General features: G+C 54.8%; 1 protein-coding gene across 1 annotated transcript; it reads left to right on the top strand.

Annotated features, from left to right (window-relative positions):
* The first annotated feature begins 636 nt into the window (after window positions 1–636).
* IKBKE (inhibitor of kappa light polypeptide gene enhancer in B-cells, kinase epsilon) lies at window positions 637–13,999 on the top strand. The gene is made up of 21 exons (XM_010579217.1): window positions 637–722; window positions 888–988; window positions 1,809–1,949; window positions 2,286–2,415; window positions 2,896–3,077; window positions 3,385–3,545; window positions 4,029–4,139; window positions 4,388–4,567; window positions 4,914–5,116; window positions 5,526–5,590; window positions 5,671–5,762; window positions 6,419–6,520; window positions 7,845–7,920; window positions 8,024–8,136; window positions 8,438–8,514; window positions 8,755–8,794; window positions 9,647–9,748; window positions 11,775–11,871; window positions 12,467–12,570; window positions 12,887–12,958; window positions 13,725–13,999. Exons 2-21 carry the CDS (start codon window positions 902–904, stop codon window positions 13,756–13,758), a joined length of 2,169 nt encoding a protein of 722 aa, XP_010577519.1. The 5' UTR covers window positions 637–722; window positions 888–901; the 3' UTR covers window positions 13,759–13,999.
* Window positions 14,000–18,620: the final 4,621 nt, after the last annotated feature.

Genomic DNA, 18,620 nt, shown 5'->3' with positions numbered 1-18,620 from the left:
CTCTGGGACCTGTAACTCCTGCACAGCAGCTCTCGGAGACGGACAGCTTGAGCTAAACCACCTCGGCCCTGGCATGGCTTGTGAGGAGCCATCCGGAGCAGGCGGTGGCTCTGTAAAGCAGGACAGCGGCAGCAGCTCATCGCAAATGCATCCCGACGTGCGATGCTGCATCCCATGCCAGGGACAGCCAGGGCCGAGCACTGACCCCGCACACGGCGGGTGCTCGCCATGGCTAACGAAGGCTGCCGCAGCCCCTGGATGCAGATCCCGAGCTGATTTTGCTTCCTGACTCCCGACTCCCCGTCCCAGGCAGGGCTGCGTGGTGGCTGGTGCTCAGCACCGTTTGCTGTTACCGGAGTCCATCCCGGCCCTGGCCGCTGAGCCGGCGGAGCGGCTGCGGAGCCCAGCACGCCTGGGGATGGCTGCAATTCTGGGAATTTTTTTCTCGAGCAGGAAGCTGAAGCATTTCCTCCTCCAGCCGCAGCTGATGCTTGCAGAGCGGGTTTTGCAATCCCATAGGTTTCTGTTCTCGGGGCGGGGAGGCGCCTCTCGCCACCTTGCAGCTCGGCAGTTTGTTTGCTCGTATTTTTTTTTTTAATGCATCTGTCAGTGCTTCGCTGCCAGCCCTGACAGGTCCCAGCGACAGGGTGGTTTTTGGCAGCACTAACAGCTCCGTCCATGCGCGGCCCTTCGTGTGGTGTTGCCCGCTCGGTGCTGGCGAGGTAGGAGGCTGGTGGCTGCTGGCCAAGGACTATGTCCCACGGCCGGCTTTTTTTCCCCGTGCATTGCCAGGCCAGGACGGATAAACGCCGGGGTTTGGTGGTGGGGCTGGAGGAGGCCAGCAGCCCCCCGGGGGTGACCCGTGTGCTTTCCCCCCCTTCCCGCAGCGGCGCTGCTGGAGATGCAGAGCACCCCAAACTACCTCTGGAGCACCGAGGACCTCCTGGGCCAGGGTGCCACGGCCTGTGTCTACAAAGCTCGCAACAAGGTGAGCGGGGGCACCGGGGGGGGGACAGCCACCCCAAAACCACGGCTCCCCTCTGTCCCCTCCATCCCTCCTGCCCCGCGGCGTGGGACGCCCATGGTCCCCTCTGCTCGCCCTCCTGGGAGCTCCCCGGCTGCCGGCAGCGTTGGGGGCTGCTTTGGGTTTTATTTTCGTTTTTCATTTGGCTCCTTCTCCCCCACCCCCTCCACGGCACCAGCTCGGGGCTGCGGTTCAAGAGCAGCTTTTGGGGTTGCTCGCAGCTGGGTCCGGCTCACCGGCGCTGCCGTGCATTGCGGGGGAGGCGGGGGGGCGGGAAAGAAGCTGTTTTGGGGGAATGCCCAGAGGTTTTGAAAACCCCGTCCTTGGCGATTTGCATATTTCATGCAAACACTTGCCAAGGTTAGAATAGAGACTCTCTGCCTTGCTGGCCTTTGAAGTTTATTGAGCAAGCTGTCTCTGCAGGGCGCAGGGCAGGAGAGGCGGCTTCGAGGAAGGTTTGGAAGCAGCCCTGTCCCGCAGAGAGCAGGCAGGGAGCTGCCAGCCGCAGCCCCAGCTATAAACATTTTATGAAGCTGAATAAACACGCTGCCATGTAGCACGTGGGCTACAGGGACAGGAAGCAAAGGGAGGTGAAAAACAGCCGGTTGCTTTTGCAACGGAGAAAATGAAGGCTGTGGGACTCCCGTTCAGAACACACGTTATGGTGTCAGCGCAGTTTGCATCCCGAGCGGGATGTGGGAACAGTAACGGAGCTGATGGAGCTGCTTAGGGTATGGATGGTGTCCCCTCCCATTTCCTTTTTCTCCTTTTCCTCTTTTCCCAGAAATCAGGGGAGCTGGTTGCTGTGAAGGTGTTTAATAAAGCCAGCTACCTCCGGCCCCAGGAGGTCCAGATGAGAGAGTTCGAGATGCTGAGGAAGCTGAACCATAAAAACATTGTCAAATTATTTGCCGTGGAGGAGACGGTAAGCGGGACCTCAGCTCGGAAACCCACTGGGCCAGTGAGCTGCCTCCTCCCACCTCCCTCTGGCTCCACACCAAGCCTCAGCCCAGCCCTTCGGCACTGGGGGCGCTGGGGGCACTGGTAGCACTGGGCTGGAGCACAAACGTGACCTGCTGTTGTCCCCTGGCCAGGCGCGTGGCACAGCGGGGACATTCTCCAACGCTGGTTTGTCTGAGCGGGAGAAACCCAGGGACCCACCAACCGAGGGAGGGGATCGGTCCCACCTTGGGGGGTGGGGAGGCGCCACCGGCTGGGACACGGGCCCGGCCGAGCCCCTCACGTCTGCTCCCCGCTGCAGGGCAGCAGCAAGCAGAAGGTGCTGGTGATGGAGTACTGCTCAAGCGGCAGCTTGCTGAACGTGCTGGAAGACCCGGCGAACGCCTTCGGCTTGGCCGAATCCGAGTTCCTCATTGTGCTGCAGTGTGTGGGTGAGTGTGGGGGGGTCCCTGCGCCCCCCCAGCCCAGGACGGGTGGCTGCCTGCCACTGCCAGTGCAGCCTGGTGCCAAGAAGCTGCGGGCTGGGGACCTCGCGGTGCTGGTGGGACCCTGCGGGCACCAGCCCGGGGCTACAGACGGGAGGGTTGGGCTGAGCGGTCAGAAATTGCACCTCTGAACAGGGTGGGTTTGTGAACTTGGCGTTCAGGGGAAGCCTGAGGGTTTCTCCTTGCGGACCTGCGCCGGGAAGCTGTGGGAACAGGCTGTGTCCCACGACGGAGGAGCAGGAGGGCAATGCCCTACCGTGCACTTGCTCATCCTCTCCATTCCCCCAGTCACATTGGTCCCCATTTAAGTGCAACCAGCCCTGGGGCTTGTCCCCTCGCTGGCCCTTCTCATGTTCCTACATTTAAACAAAAATGCAAAATGCTCCAGCCCCGTGCATGAACGCTGCCTTCCGCCCTTGTGCCCAGTGGCAGGGATGAACCACCTCCGTGAGAACGGCGTTGTCCACAGAGACATCAAACCTGGGAACATCATGCGGCTGATGGGGGAAGATGGGCAGAGCATCTATAAGCTGACGGATTTTGGGGCCGCCCGAGAGCTGGATGATGATGAAAAGTTTGTGTCCGTCTATGGGACGGAGGAATATCTCGTGAGTATGGTGTGTCACCAGTCTGGTGGCCACAGGGAGTCCTGGGGGAAGCTGGTCCCCATCCCTCCATCCAACGGCTGGGCAACTTGTAGAGAGCAGCAGTGACTTGGAGAGCCCAGTCTCAAAGGGGCCAGGTTTTTCAAAGATGCGGGGCTCAGCACTTTTGCTGTAGAGTTCCAGTTGACATTTTGTTTGGAGGATCCAGCAGTAGGAGAGGCCAAAGCCAGCGGTCGGTTTTCAATCCCAGCACCCAAGGCTCAATGCCCGCTGCAAACCTGCAGCGCTGCTCTCTGCTTCGTCCCTGCAGCACCCGGACATGTACGAGCGAGCGGTCCTGCGCAAGCCGCAGCAGAAAGCCTACGGCGTCACCGTCGACCTCTGGAGCATCGGCGTCACCTTCTACCACGCTGCCACCGGCAGCCTCCCCTTCGTCCCCTTCGGGGGACCTCGCAGGAACAAGGAGATCATGTAGGTACCGCGTCCAGCTGGGAGGGCTGGTTGCTGCTGAGTGGGGAGGTGGGACCTGGGGGGCTGCAGGACAACCCGGCTGTGGCTTGGTGTGTGCCAGCAGCACCGTGTGACTACGTAATTTGCTGCTCATTTAATCCCACATAGCCTAGAAAGCCCTGAAATGTAGCCTGTCGAGAGCGTGCATGTGCAGTGTGCTAAAGGATCTGTGCCCCATTTACCACGTTCGCCCTCAAAATGCATTCTCGTGACTTTGTGGCTAAACGGCTGGAAGAGGAGGCAGGGTTAATGTTTGCTTGAAAGTTTTTGACTGTTTCCTGAAGTATTTTCCCTCTGTGCGTTTTTTTTTTTTCTTTCTGCTAATCATATCTTTCCCAGCCCATCCACACTCTGCCCTTTCCCTCTTTGCTGAACCCGAGGGATGTAGTGCCCAAACAGAGGTCCCTTGGCTCATTTCAGCTGCAAGAAATTTTCTTTCAACAGGTATAAAATTACCACCGAGAAGCCTGCCGGAGCCATCGCGGGGGTCCAGAGGCAGGAGAACGGGAGCATCGAGTGGAGCTACGAGCTGCCCGTCACCTGCCGGCTCTCGGCGTGAGTGTCCCTTGCAGGAATTTTTTAACGAGGCAGATGAGCTTTTCGTCTGCAGAAGTCAGAGCTCTCAGACCAGGTCTTTGCTTTACAGCCAGGAAAAGGGGGTGTAAGGCAGGGCAGTGGCTCCGTTGGTACGGGAGCTCAGCCACAAGAGAGGGGCTGCCCCTCTCCCCGGCCCCGCGGACCACTGCGGGGATGGCTCAGGGTTATGCCAGTCTGTGCGAACATCTCTTCTGCTGCTGCTGCAGGGGGCTGAAGGACCAGCTGATACCCATTTTGGCTAACATCCTGGAGGCGGATCAGGAGAAATGCTGGGGATTCGACCAGTTTTTTGCAGAAACCAACGACATTTTGCACAGGATCGTGGTCGACGTCTTCTCCCTGCAGCAAGCTTCCTCGCATCGCATCTACATCCATTCCTACAACACGTAAGGATGCCGAGGCCGTGTTAAAAGTGAATTTGGGAATTGAGCTCAGGAGCCTCGGCCCCTCGTTCCAGTAGGTGAACCTGGGGGGAGCACCCATTCCCTTTGCACCGCAGTTAAACCAGCTTAAAACAAACCAGGCTCAAACCAGCCTTTGCTGGAGAGTTCATTAACTGGGAGCTGTCGGCTCCTGGCATGGCACATGGAGAGCCCCAGGGGGGTTGTCTGAGGGACTCCGCTGACTTTGTGCAGTATTTTACTATGAGAAGAGGGTGGCAGGCTGTTAAAGCGATGGAAATCTGAGCGCTCATTGTTTATTCCCCATCCTTTCATTTCTTCTTCATTTCAGTACCACCAAGTTTTTAGATGCTGTCTTCAAACAAACAAATATAGTCCCTCACCATCAAGAATATTTTTTTGAAGGTCATCTGTATGAGTTGGATCCTAATCTACAAGCTCATAATTTCTGCAAAACCACAGAGCACAACCCCCTGACCTTGCTGAGCACCACTGAGCAACCAGAAGAGATAGTAGGAGTGAGATACAGAGACTGTGAGTACTGTTGGCTTGGAGATGCATCACGGCGTGCTGGGTGGGTGCCATAAGAGAGATTTCCTTAAATTATTATCCTAATAGACTCCAGTGCACAGCAGGAGGTGGAGGGGTTACGATGCCGGAGCAGGATTAGGAGGTTCCAGGGTCAGTTTTCCCCCGCCGTGTGCTGTAGCTCCACGGCCACCCACCACACGGGGCTCTGCAGGTGGTTCGTGCCTTTGTCCACATTTCCAAAATACCTTGGAGGGCTGCGCTAAGCCTCCAGCATCGTGGCTGCTCCTCTGCCTGAAATCCTGAGCGGCCGCAGGTTTTTCTTAGGCGGGTGTGAGACATCCCTGTGGGTCCGTAGCCGCGGCTCGGGAGCTCTGGTCTCGCTCCCCAAAGTGACCGCTGTCTGTCTTTCCAGCAGCCCTTGAGTTTCCGAAGTTTGTCCCCAAGGTGGACGTGGTGGCCGACTGCAGCGCAGCCAAGGTACGTGGGGGTGTCCGTGCATCCCGGGGGAGCCCCGGCCGCGGAGGTGCAGCCGCCGGCAGCGCCCTTTGCTTTTGCAGAGCGCGGTGGGTGCCGTGCACCAGACGCTGTGGATCGCCCAGGACCTGCGGCGCTGCCGGGAGCTGCTGGCGAGAGGTCTCCGCTGGGTGATGTGAGTGCCGGAGCCACCGCGGTCGTGGGCGGCGTGGGGGGGACCCCCGTCCCTTCCCAGCACCGAGAGATTTGTGTGTCGAGAGTTAAACCGCTCGGGGTTTTCCAGCCTCTTCCAGACAGTGCAGGACCGCTGGGTCTGGTGGGATGTGGTCATGGCGTACTGGGAAGGGGCACAGCGCAATGGTCAGTGTGTGCCAGGCTGAGAGGGGACTGGACCTATAGGAAAATACCACTCGGTGTTGTGAGGATGCTCCTGTCCCCATTTGTTACTTTTGAGTCACTTTTTTCAGTTTAGGAGATGCTGAGGAAAACAGAATAATAATTATTATAATAGTAATAATAATAGTAGTGGTAGTAATAATAACAATAACAATAATAATAATAATAGTAATAATAGTGCATTTTCAGTGTCTCACCCATTTCCTTCGGGGCAGGAACTTCTTGTGCAGTGGCAGGACAGTGTCCGGCAGGCAAGACCCCCCTGCCTGGGAGCTGCACCCAGTTTTACATGCATCCAGTCCCCCATTTTCTCACGAGCAGCCAGAGAGGAGCCACCAGCTCCATCCTAATCCCCCGCCACGCGTGGCCGGTCCCGGGACGGAGGTTGGGCTGCTGGGGAGCATGAGTCGAATGGGCTGTTTTCTGTCCTGGCAGTGGGAACCTGAAAACCGAGTGCTTGAGGATTTTGGAGCAGAGGAGAGGGGCTCTTTCGGTGCTCACCTGCCTGCAGCTCACTGAGGTGAAGACCCGCGTGCTGTAAGTGTGGCTTTGTGGCCGTGGGGATGCAGGCGCTGGGCTGCGGCTGCTGCAGATAAGATACGGGACTCTCAAAGGTGCCTGAATAATCAGCAATAAGTAAAATTCCAGGAATAAGCTGGTAGCTGGAAGATAAGAGGCTTTTTCGCCGTACGTGGAGGCTGTGGGAAATGAGCCACTCTGGCTGTTTCTCCCTCTTTGCTTCAGTTTTTAGTGATCAGTCCCTGGTTTCACAGGAGCCCAGAATTAGTCCTTGCTCCCCGGCTCCTGCTCCAGGGTTTTCTGACTGTTACAGCCCATGAGCTGCAGAGTTAGTGCGAGAAGGAGACAGGGCTGCTGCTGCCAGCTTGTGGGAAAGGGAAAAAAAAGAGCCACTTCTGCCAGGAGAGTTAAAATAATGGGCAGGATGGCATCAGGTGCCAGGTCCCCTCTGGGGTCTGGCCACCATGGCCAGCCCCGCTCCCTGCAAACAGCCTTGGAGAGCCGAGCGTGGGGAGCATCGGGCAGCGGCCGGCAGCCCATCGTGCTGCATTCCCACGGAGCTGGCATCCCGCCTGACCACCCCATCCGTGATGAGATGTCTCTTATTTCCATTCAAGAGGCTCCACGAATGGAGCATTCATCGGAGGCTGAAGTACGGAGAAACCCTGGGCTGTCCCCAACATAACCGATGCACCCATTCCCACTCACGCTGCCCCAGGGAAAGCTGAACCCATTTTATCTGAAGTAATCCACAGTTATTTTGCTTTTCTGTTTTGTTGCTGTTGTAGTGGAAAATTCTTTGCTGCTGGGCTGCTCTTCTTCCATTCTTTTCAATTCAGCAAGTCTCTTAATTTCCATTTCATCCAAAAAGACAGGGACACATGGTTCCCATTGACTTCAGCCGGATTAGCGCAGGGCTGTAGTGCCAAGAGCACTAATGCTGCAGCTGGATGCTGCTGCCTTATCCATCCCTTCCAACACGGTCTGGATCAGGCGTATTTCTGCTGACTTAGCCAGTGTGCACCGCTCAGCGTTACGCTCCCATGCCAGCTGCAGGGAGGCAGACAACATCTGATCTGGCGTAGAGCCAGTGGCTATGAAGCTAAGAATTTTGGAACAAATTGGACACAACAGGGTGAGTTTTTACCGGATCAGCGCTTTGCATCTTGCGGCTCAGATCCCGTACCCTGAACGCAGAATTATTGCCTGAGCAAACCACCTCCCAGCTCCCCCAGCGACTCTGACACTGCCTCCACCACAGGATGGATTTCCTTTGCCCAGGTGATGGCTGCCTCTGGCTTGTGTTCTGCTTCAGGACTATTCGTTTTCTGACTTTCTTCAGGTACGAGGCCGTTCCTGCAGGCAGCGGGGTGCCGGCTCTGAAGCACGTGGCCACGGTGAAGACAAGGCTGCAGAGGGTGAGCCCCCGCGGGCAGCCGGCTCCGTGCGGGGCCAGGGAGCACCCGCAGCCGCAGGCGATATTCGGAGCAGCCGGCTCCAACATCTCCTCCTCATCCACAGGTGGCTGAGGAGCTCTCCCAGTGCTCCCACAGCATCTTTGACTTTCAAGGGGCGCTGGACGGCATTTTGACGGAACTGGTGAAGCACGGGCAACAAGTGCATGAGGACAAGAGGTTTGTAGTAGAGCCAGCTTTACCGAAATGCCTGCCAACGCTCTGCTGTTCTCAGCTGGATTGAGCAGACATCGCCGTGGGCTCCCGAACAGCCAGGCGCAGCCCTTCACTGCAAACAGCTTTTAACAGCCCTGTGCACGCACGTGTAATATTGCGTGATGTCCCTATGCGCAGACATGGGTAGCCGCAGTGTCCCCTAGTTACGGCGTGTTCGGATTTCACCCCAAAGCGCTAATTTCACCCCAACCTCATACCCTTCCTCTTGCGGGGTCTCACGTCTCCTTCCCTGTCCCGATTTCAGCATCCAGCAGATCGAGTGCTGCCTGGAGAAGATGCAGCTGATCTACAAGCAGTTCAAGAAGGCCAGGACGTGTTTGCGTAAGTGATGGGGACGGCAGCCCTGGGGGCACGAGGCACGGGGCTGCAGCAGGAACATCCCTGTGGAAAATTTAATTATTTCAGTTTGCTGGGTTTAGCAGTTATTTCTGTGCCATAACAGTAGTCCCAGGGGCTGCAGCCCTGAAAAGCCCCTCGAGTGATCTCTGTGTGTTGTGAAATTGCCCACTTATTAGGTTATGAACCAGAAAACATGTGGTGACCGGTGTCTTTCCTCCCCAGGGCTGGGCTACAATGAGGAACAAATACACAAGCTGGATAAGTAAGTCCCAACCCTCTCCCCTTTCCAGGACCTGCCCTATGCTGGGGCAAGGCGGGTGTTTGCTGCCTGCTCTGATTGAATCCTAAGGGGATGTAAAATGTTCCTGGGTCACTAACGCTGAGAGAGGGCACCTGTAAACGGCTTCTGTGATGGTTCGTCCATGCGGGACCCTTCACAGCAAAACTTTCAAGCTACAAGCTATTTCAGAGGAAAATGTGAGAAAAACTCTGCAGACCCGGGGGCAGGGTGCTGCTGTTGGGCCAAATCCCTGCGTTGCACTGCGGGGATAAGCACGTTTCAGGCTATTGCTCACGCAATACTCAGTTTGTGGCCATTTATTCGCCGAGATGCTGATTTAGGAAGTGTCCGTGCTTTCACATCTGCTTGACTTTCAGTGGGGGTGAAGTGTCTGACAGCTTTTGTTCCTTTAAAAATCCTCCTTTCAGTTTCCACTGAAACTGGGGGAATTTAACATAGGCAAGAAATAAAGTGCACTTCAGTATATACCAGGGTTGGTGCAATTTAACAGGCAACTCCTTTATCTTAATTAATCTTCAGTCTAACCTTGGACATTTGCCTAAAATTCCAAGGTAAAGACTTCTCAGAAGTGCCCCAGAGGTGGGGATGACAACCCAGCTGGGTCCCCCTGGCCCCCGAAACCTCCTTCCCCTCTTCATCATAATTAGATTTGCTCTATAACACTGATGCAAAATTCATTACTGAGCATCCAGTCCCTCTTTCTCCATTTGGGAGCCAGCTTTAGGTCTCCTGCCATGTGAACTGTGATGTTCATTTTCATACATTTAAGGAAATAAGTGTTCTCTCTTTTTTTTTTCTTTCTCCTGGTTTTAGGGTGAATTTAGGGCATCTGGCCAGGAAGGTTCTGTTGATTTTCCAGGACAACTGTGTCCAGCAGTACCAGGAGGCCCTGGCCCTCCACGGCAGCAGGATGAGGTACCAGCCCCTGGGGTTTCGGGGCTCTGGCTTTCGGAGCTGGTGGGGATGGGAGAGGGGACTTTCCAGTAACCTTCCAACGACCAGGGCTTCAGAATGCACTCTGCTATTGATCGAGTATTGGGATGCAGATGGAGATGATGTTATTGGTAACTGCTGCTGAGGGACTCGTAAAAGGGTAATAAGACCTTAAAGAAGCAGCTCTGTGTGACTGCTAGAAATCCTGCTGTGTACGCTGGTTCTTATCCCTTGCCATGTATTTCTGCCCTGTTGTTTTCAGTCTTTTGTTTTTAAAAAGCCCCCAAACTTGCAGCTTGAGTTCAAGCAGCTGGTTACCTCACTCTCTGACAGGGAGAGGTTATTTTATCAGGACAAAATTGCTATTGAGACAAAGAGATCTACTTATTAGGAATGATTTTCTGTTAAATGGTGTTTGGGGAATAATGCAAAGAGCAAATTACCTTGTGGTGATTGAGCACAATCCACTGCCTACTGCAGCAGCAAAGAGCAGGGGTGAGGGGGAGGCCGTTAGGGGAAGAGGATGTTGCAGAAATTGGATTTTTATTGCAAGGTTCCTTTCAGAGAGGAGCATCCGTTCCCCTGGGCTGCCAGTGTGGGCAGAAGGAGAATGATTTTCTAGAACGCCTTAGAATTAAACCCGGCTTTTGACCTGGTGCCTATTTCTGGTGTGGAGTAGCCCTGCACAGGATTTACTAGGGGGTGGATTTTTAGGCTAGAAGTTTGTCCCAGGTGCTCAGGAATGTCCCAGGAGCAGCAGGCAGTGTCTGCCCTGTCCTGCCTTGCCTTGTCCCTGCCTTCTCCCCTTTCCAGCCTCAGCTTGTGCAGCCGGGACTTTCCACGCTGCAAACCCTCGCCCACAGGCAGGTTTCACTTCGGGGACAGAAGCTGTTGCCCACAGTCACCTCCCACCACGTCCCATCGTGGGGCACTGAAATCTCCCCTTGGCTTCAGCAGGAATTTTGTCTCAGGGTGGGATTCCTCTCTGGGTGTAGAGCCCCACAAAACCCATGCAGCGCAGGAGCCCTGTCTGCACTAAAGCAGGGCTTTTAGCTTTGCTCACAGGGAGGAAAAAAGCTTCTTCATGTTTTTCTGGAGTATTTTTGTATCTGTTTTTCTGTCCTTAGGGAGAAGGCATCGTGAGTCACAAGTGGATATTTTTGATTTATTGTTACTTCAGTTTTAATTGTCCTGTTTTGAGTTTCTTCCTGCTAGCAGCCAGGGTTTGTGGTGTGGTGGCTGTTTTTCTGGAGACTGGAGGTGGACTGTTCACCTTAAATATTCTTTCCTTTTTTTTTTTTTTTTTTAAAGCCAAACCAAGTCTCTTTTTATCCAACTCACGGCATGCCTGCCGGGTGCGTGGCACCTCCACCTCGGGGCCCCTCACCCTGGCAGGAACAAGGCAGTCGGTCCCCCAGAAACTCACAGGAGGATTTACTCCCCAGGCTGGGGCAGAGCAGAGCGGGGCACTGGTCGCACCATCCTGGCCCAGCTCAGCCCCAGCGGCAGAGCCCACAGAGATGCTGCCTGGTTTGGGCTTTGGTGTCAATCGTGGTGCCTGCAGAGAGACTGGCCCCAAGGACATGCTCTGGGGGAACCCTTCTGGCCTTCATATGCTTCAAATGCGAAAGGAGAGCATGCACGAAGAAATGCAAAAGCAAGGAGCCTTTTTGAGCAGATGGTCAGTCCTCCACAGGGCACGGAGGACCGGCCTGCGTGGCGCTTACGGCAGAAGGGATGGGCTTGAGCTGTCTCTCATATAAGCAACACTTTCCCTAATTAATTTGCTATTAGTGTTGTTTGGATAACCTGGCCTATGGTGGCTATTAGCAGAGCTGCAGCTGCAGTTACAACACTGTTGTGACTCACTTGCTTTCCTTCAGGATTTTAACTTAGATCCAGACAGGTTTGCAGAAAGCAGTGCAGAAGTAAAACACACACACACAAAATTATAACCACACTGCTGCCGAACGCTGACCGGGAATTTTGTCATCGTTTTTCTTTCTAGGAAAGTCTGTGAGATAAAGAAGCATCTGAAGAGGCTCAGCAACTGCATCAGCGCCTGCAGCGTGGAGGCAATGGAGTGCCAGGACTGCCTGCAGAGCGTAGGTGCCCGCGCGGGGTCCTGCCCCGGGGTGCAGCTGCACAGCATCTCCCCGCTTCCAGATAACGCTGCTGCTCCCCTCTCCCAGCACCCACCGTGTGCATGAGCGCCTGTCTTAAGTAGGGAAACCCTGGAGCATTTTTAAACGACTTGCTGCAGTTCTTTGGGGGTGATCCCCAAGTTGCTTCCCCCCACTGCGCGAGCAAGGAATGGGTAAACCTTTGGCAGTGGCACCCCTGGTCTGGAGGACTGCCTGGCACACAGGAATCTGTATCCAATAAACAGGAATTGCAGTGGTAGAAAAATGATGCTTCACCTCCAGCTTTCACGATGGACTACCTACCAAGCTGCGGCACAGCCACCCAGTAGATGCCCTAGTCCTTTGGTTATTTTATTTTGTTTGAACTGACGAAGTGGATGTGCTGCGTGTGACTATGTAGGCGTCATTTCCCCAAAGTGTTTTGTCCCGGGGTAGGCATGCCACACTCGCAGGGCTGCAGGGAGAAAGAGCCGAGGCACTGCAGCACCCGGGGATCAGACCACCGCCAACAGCCCCGCTGCCTGCCCGGGGCTGCCAAGTCTCTCCGTCTCTGCAGGCTCTGGACAGGTTTCTCCAGACGGAGAAACAGAGTTTGGCCCCGGTTCCTCCCGCGCCTTCACCCTTCCATCTGAGCCAGGCACACCAGGAGATGGCTTTTCGGTGAGTCTTTTGGAAGAGGGTTTTGCGGACAGCCCAGCTCCCCCGGGAAGAAGCGGGACCTCCCGCTGCTCATCCTCTGCACCAGCAACCGGGCAAGCGTTGGGGCGAGGGCTCCTCGTCTGCAGGGCTGGGACAGTCTGCGTTAAAAGCCCTTCACCGCCGCGCGCGCCGTGGCCCTGCCGGGTGCCATCCCCGCTCGGCGACCCGTGGGTCATCATCCCTGCCGGCTCAGCCAGCCCTTCTGCAAGGACGTGGTCCCGCGGGGAGCAGGAGGCTGAGCAGCACGGGGATAAGGGGCTGGTTGTGTCCCTGGCAGGATGCAGGAGCTCCTGGAGCAGATGAGGTCAGTAACTTGTGATCTCCAGTTCAACAACAGCGTCATTGAGCGGTGAGTAAGAGCGACCAGAGAGGCTGCTCCGAGCAGCGATTCCTGCCCCTAACACCAGGACATGGCCCCTGGGAAGGGGCGGTGGGTCTGGGTGGGCTCCCTGGGAGTCTGTGAATGAACTCCGGCGTGGGGAGCCGTGCCTGGTGCCGAGCACAACCACAGCTACTCATGGGGTGGTTCACATGGGGGTTTTAATGGCACCAAGTTTACATCATGATCTGGCAGCAGAAGAGAGTTTCTCTCTCTTGGAAGTTTAAGCATGATCTTCTGCAAGTGCTATGTCATGTCTACACCATCTTTCCAGCCTTTTTTCCTGGGCTGCTCAGCAGTGTCAGCTGCTGACTGCGATGGAGAAGTGGATGCTTTCCATTTCTGGATGAAACTCTGTGCAAAACCCAGCATCCTACTGCTGACAACCCCCCTGAGTTTTTTCCTCTGCAACCTTTTTTTGAGGATCTAAAAGCAAATCAACAATATGGATATGCATATCAAAATGTCAAAGGGTTTCAGATCAGATTTTAAAAGAAAAAAAGAAATCAGTGATTCACCCCAGCCCTGTTTTTATAGGACCAACTGTGTTGTTGCAGCATCTCCACTGTGAATAAGGGGATAAGCAAGGTCTGGTATGCTTTTCGATATGAAGAGCTTACCCCAAGAGACACAGGAATGAGCCCAAAGACTAGTGCCTAGCCCAAACTGTAGTTTGGGACTGCATGAGCCCAGGCGATTCCTCTCTAGCCTAAAGCCTTTGGTTTTGTTCTTGCAGGTTAAGTGGGGCTGCCCCCACTCCTGGTATTTGAGAGATGTGGTGAATTTGCAGCTGCTGAAGCAAACCGCTTTCCACAGCAGGGAACACTTACAGCACTTTGGGTCCAGAGCATCGGAGACATTTGACATTCGTGTTTGAGGAGCTCTCTGTGTCCTACCTCTCCGCTCCAGCACTTTTGCACAGTTCACCAGCATTAGCTTTGAGTGGCTTGCAAACCTTGAGCCTCTGAAAATTTGACCAGAAAATTGTTGGGGTTTTTTTTTTTTCCTTTTAAAAAGTGCTTGAAGGACTTCACGTTTTTCTAGCTTCCCTGCATCACCATGTCAGATGATGAAGAGGAAGAGGCTAGACAGATAAATTATCTTTTGCCCTCTTACTCGTTCAGGGATTACTCCCACTTTTAACGTACTTCTGGTCCCTGAGCCTTCATGGAGCAGGGCAGGAGCCCAAAGCAGGAGGGATGCTGTACCTGATGGACGAGAGAGCAGATCCAGCCCAGGACGGCTCCAGTGCTCTGCCCAGGAGGCAAGAGCACGGGGAAGGTGGAAGCCGCAGACATCTGCCCGCAGACACTGCAGCCTCTCCTCCTGCTTCAGGGCTTCACCTCCAGCCCAGCCCTGTGTTTGGGCTGCTGAGGGGCATGGGAGTGGGAGGCCGAGGGAGGATTCTCTTTTTTTGGTACATTTCTATAAATGTAACTGTGTTCTCTGTTTATGCATGTGAGGGTGTGTGCCTTCTCCAAACAACCCTGTACTGAAACTGTGGCTCCAGCCACCGTACCTGGGGGTGCTACTGAATGCCAAGGCAAAATCTCAGACAAAAGGGCTCCCTCAAACCCTCTCTAGACACATCTCCGCAAGAGAAAGCAAGGATATTTCTTTTTCTTTTAGGCGAAAGATGAAAAGAAATCCTAAGCCGCCACCCCTGCTGTTAACACGCAGGGTGAAAGGATGCATTCATCTGTGGAGGTGACAGCAGCCGGGATGGCAGAGCTGGGACGGGGACAGGAGGGACCCGAGCAGGTTCTCTGTGGGGCTGGCTGTGAGCGTTTGGAGCTGCCCCAGGATGGGCATGCACAACACTTCACTCCTGTTACGCTCCAGAGAAATAGGATGGAGGGGAAACACGTTACCCCCCACCTCATTGCCCCCCAGGAAGCACACAGAGAGCTGCAGAAGGACGCCAATGCTCCACGTCGGGGCTGCACCCAGCCCTTTGTTAGGGGTAGTTATTATGCTCTGATTTTCCTACTGTTTTTTTGACCTTGGGTTTTACAAGGAGCCGTAATCCTCTGGTTATCGGCTGAGTCAGCTGCTCACCAGCAGCAGCGTGCGGAGCAGCGATACGGGAAGCCTGGGGTCTCGGGAGCGTGAGCGTTAGATGGTATCAAGGAGCTCTTTGTGGGAAGAGTCAGACACGCCGCCCCTCCGTCCACCTCTTCCCGCCTGCCCCCAGCGTGATTTATGGGTTGTCACCCTGATCCCACAACCCACATTCCGTAGTGCAGCAGAGGGGACCAACGTCCCCAGGCTGCAGCCAAAGCCAGGCAGGGTGACAAATCCCATCCAGCCGGGCTCAGACGTGAGTATTTACACCTGGGAGGCTCCTGGCAGACCAATGGGCAGAATTGCCTTGGCTCTTCCCACCACTCCCTGGCACACATGAGTGCAAAAACATAGAAATCTCTGCCCTGCCCTCCGAACCCTCCCCAGGGAAAGGGACCGCGCTACTGAGGCTCACAGTGGCAGCAAACGGCTGGTGGGAAGCGCTGGTCCCCCACGGTCCTGCAGGGTGGGAGGCTGCTCTGGCAGGAAAAATGAATGCTTGGATTCATTTCTGTTCCCTGCACAAAGCCCTTCCCTCTGTGTTTGCCCGGTTCCTACCAGTGTGTAAACTGTGACTGGCTGCTGGGGTTAAAGGACAGCACTGGCACCAGCAAAGTCCAAGGGTGAGGGACTTGCTGCACCTCCCAGGGACCGACTGTGCATCTGGAAGGAGAGGTTGAGCCATCATCTGGGCAAGCAAACGCGTCTGACTCAACAGCAGTAGGGATGCTCAGAGTGCGTGCCTGGACCCGTCCCTCCATAGAAAACAAACCACCCGACTCTGCCCTTCACCTTTCCCTCAGTTTCCTCTCCAGCCTCTTTTCTGGAGGGGACACACGTTAGCTAAACCAAAAGCCTTCAGCTGAGTCTGGGCCTGCCGTGGCTGCCCGGAGGCCGTCCCCAGCCCCTGAGAGCCAGGACTCTCATTACCTGATGGTGCTCAGAAGCAGAGCTGCAGCAAGGATAGAGCAAGGGGTGGCCAGCCACGGATGCTCCTTGGATTGACCGTAGCAGCAGATATTTCTAACCTCTGCTGGGAGACGTACGGGGATGTAAGGCAAAATAGTGCATCCCTGGAGCTGAACATCTTGCTGCAGCGCTGCCCCGAGTCTCAGCAAGGGAGCAAAATGAGGAAGGAGTGGCAGCTCTGGGGCTGTTCCTGGCTTTGCTTTCTTGTAAGAACAGGCAAAGCGCACCCAGGAGCTCCCCCCGCCAGGAAACCTTCCTGAGTGGAATTTGGCACCAAACTTTGCCATTCATTTTAATTGTAAAAACCAACACCCTGACTGTCAAACCCAACTACTTACCGTAGAAGAGCTGGAACTAAGCAATCACTTAAAAGCTTTTCTCCCGCAAATTATTTTCTAGGATTCTCCTAGTTTTATAATGAACATTATTTTTAATCCAGCTCGAATTCACTGACATCCCCTGTAGGAGCAGGGCAGGGAGCCCAGGCAGAGTCTCCTGCCACACTTCCTCAGATTCAGTGGAGCTGCACTGATTCGTACCAGCTGAGTGTTTGACCTGGAACATGTTTGGCTTCAACAAAAAGGGATTTATTTCTTGGCAAAAAGAAAAAAGAGTTTTTGCTAATAGCCCTTGTCATGCTTAAACTGCCATAACACAGCAGCTGCAAAGGGGACTCCCGGAATCCAAATGAAACAGGAATTTTCCTGCCAATGTTAATTAGGTTTTTTTTCCCCAAATATTTTAACCCTTGGCCTAAAAGAGCTTCCTAGGCTGTCAGACCTGAATACCTGCAGAGACAGCTGAGAAGGGTAACAACTCTGCCACATCTCTCGTGCAGGTATGAGCCAAAGCTTCCTACGTCGACAGAAAATACTACATTATTTGTTCTAGGAGCTGGGGTCTGCAGCTTCCCCGGCCAGCCCTGGCACAGCCACGTCAGCTGCCAGCAAGAAGGGGCCAACGCCTGTGACCCGTGGGCAGAGGGTCCTCTGGCATCAGGAGGACTTTTCCCGAGGATGTCAGCCTCCGCTGGAGCATCTCCTGCGGGAAGCTGGCTGCAAGCTGCAGTCAGGCTGTGCATGCACACCCGCTGCGGCCGCTCGGCTCTCAGGCACCGGGGATTTCCTCGGGGGCAAGGGAAACCAAAGTCCTTCACGATGAGCTGGGGATCCCCTCCTGCCTCCTCCACCCTGACACCGCAAAACTGAGACTGAAATTGTGCCTCAGGATGGCACTGGAAAAGCAAACATCCAGAATGGTTTTAACAGGTTCCCAGCCAGGTGCCAGGTAGATCTTTGCCCTCAGAAAGGTCGTCTGCTTTCTTGCAGGTGATTCCTTATACTATCAATGGTCTGGGAAGAACACAGGATAAAACACCAATTTTGGGGGAAACAATTTAGCCAGGGATAAATCTGCTGCTTTTCTCAAGCAGAAGCAGAGGACTCATAAAAGTGAATCAGGATCCTGAATATGGAAGAAAAAGACCTTCCAAAAACTAATCTTGCTACTTAGCACAGAACAAAACTAGAATTTTTCAAGCTGCATTATAGCTCCTTTAGTTTGAAGCTCTTATTAGTGACTGCTTATGGCACTAGTCTTTTGTAACTCAGAGCCAGTGTTTTAATCCATCCTTCAAATTAAAATCCTTGAAAAGGATTTAGATATCCTTGGCTTATCCTGTCCTCAAGAATTCATGAGACATCAAATTCAGCTTCCCGCAAGCGCAGAAGCCAGGATTCACACAGCCCAGCACTGCACTCACTGCAGCTGCCTCTTTACCTGGCTGTTCTCACGCAAACCAAAGAAGTTCAGGGGCAATTGTCTCCGAGATTTCAAACCAGTACGACCATGGGGGAAAAGGGCAGCAGCTCCTGCCTCTTCCAGCCAGTGGGGAAGGCATTATGGTGACAGGGGACCTTTGCATCGTGTGCGATATCCAGCCCTTGTGTTCAAAGGAGGAGAGAGTCACTTAGTAATCAGACTGGCGGAGCGGCAGAGGACCATGCCGCGCCTGGTCCAGCCACCCCCATTCGTGCACCCCCAAAACCTCCTTGGCCCAGGGGAGGGATTTGCAAGCTAGCTAGGCAGGCACGGGCGTCCTCGGAGCTGGAGCCTGCTTGGAGCCACTTCAAAATTTGGCCATAATATTTTCCTTTTCGCATTTCCCACAACCACAAGAGCCTCATCTGGGAGAGATAATTACTTCGGCTCACCGCCCTGAGAGTCGCTCCGGAGCCCCGCTGTCACTGCAGTGGGGAAAGGTACATTTGTTCCAGCTGCCCTCACAGCCTGGTCCACGCACCCACCTTGTGCCAGGGGAAGGTTTGAAGGTTTGCACCAGCCTGTTTCAGTTTCATCCGACAGCTCCCGCGGGGGCAAAGCCCGGGCCACGGGGTGGGAGGCGGCTGCGCTCAAGGAGAAAGCCCCCGGCTCCGCTTTGTGCTGCATCCCCCCCCCGCGGGACCCGGACCTTGGGTGGGGGGGGGTGTACGAGCTCCCCCAGGCAGCCCAGGTCCCGTGGAGGGGCGAGGCGGGGTGGGGGAATTCCCACGGGGCGCAGAGTTTCCACGAGGAAGGAACGCCCGGGGTATGGGGGGGG

This window comes from Haliaeetus leucocephalus, unplaced genomic scaffold (assembly GCF_000737465.1).
Source record: "Haliaeetus leucocephalus isolate CR32 unplaced genomic scaffold, Haliaeetus_leucocephalus-4.0 Scaffold68, whole genome shotgun sequence".
NCBI classification, from domain to species: Eukaryota; Metazoa; Chordata; class Aves; order Accipitriformes; family Accipitridae; genus Haliaeetus; species Haliaeetus leucocephalus.
Note: the sequence above shows the minus strand (reverse complement) of the source record. Positions and strands in the feature narration are given on the sequence as shown.

Excerpts from the sequence above, each read along its gene's own strand:
- IKBKE (XM_010579217.1), top strand. The coding sequence starts at position 902 with ATGCAGAGCACCCCAAACTACCTCTGGAGCACCGAGGACCTCCTGGGC. Across the intron at positions 5,117-5,525 it reads AGGAGTGAGATACAGAGACT|CAGCCCTTGAGTTTCCGAAG; the intron begins GTGAGTACTGTT and ends CTGTCTTTCCAG. Across the intron at positions 8,515-8,754 it reads GAAGGCCAGGACGTGTTTGC|GGCTGGGCTACAATGAGGAA; the intron begins GTAAGTGATGGG and ends TTTCCTCCCCAG.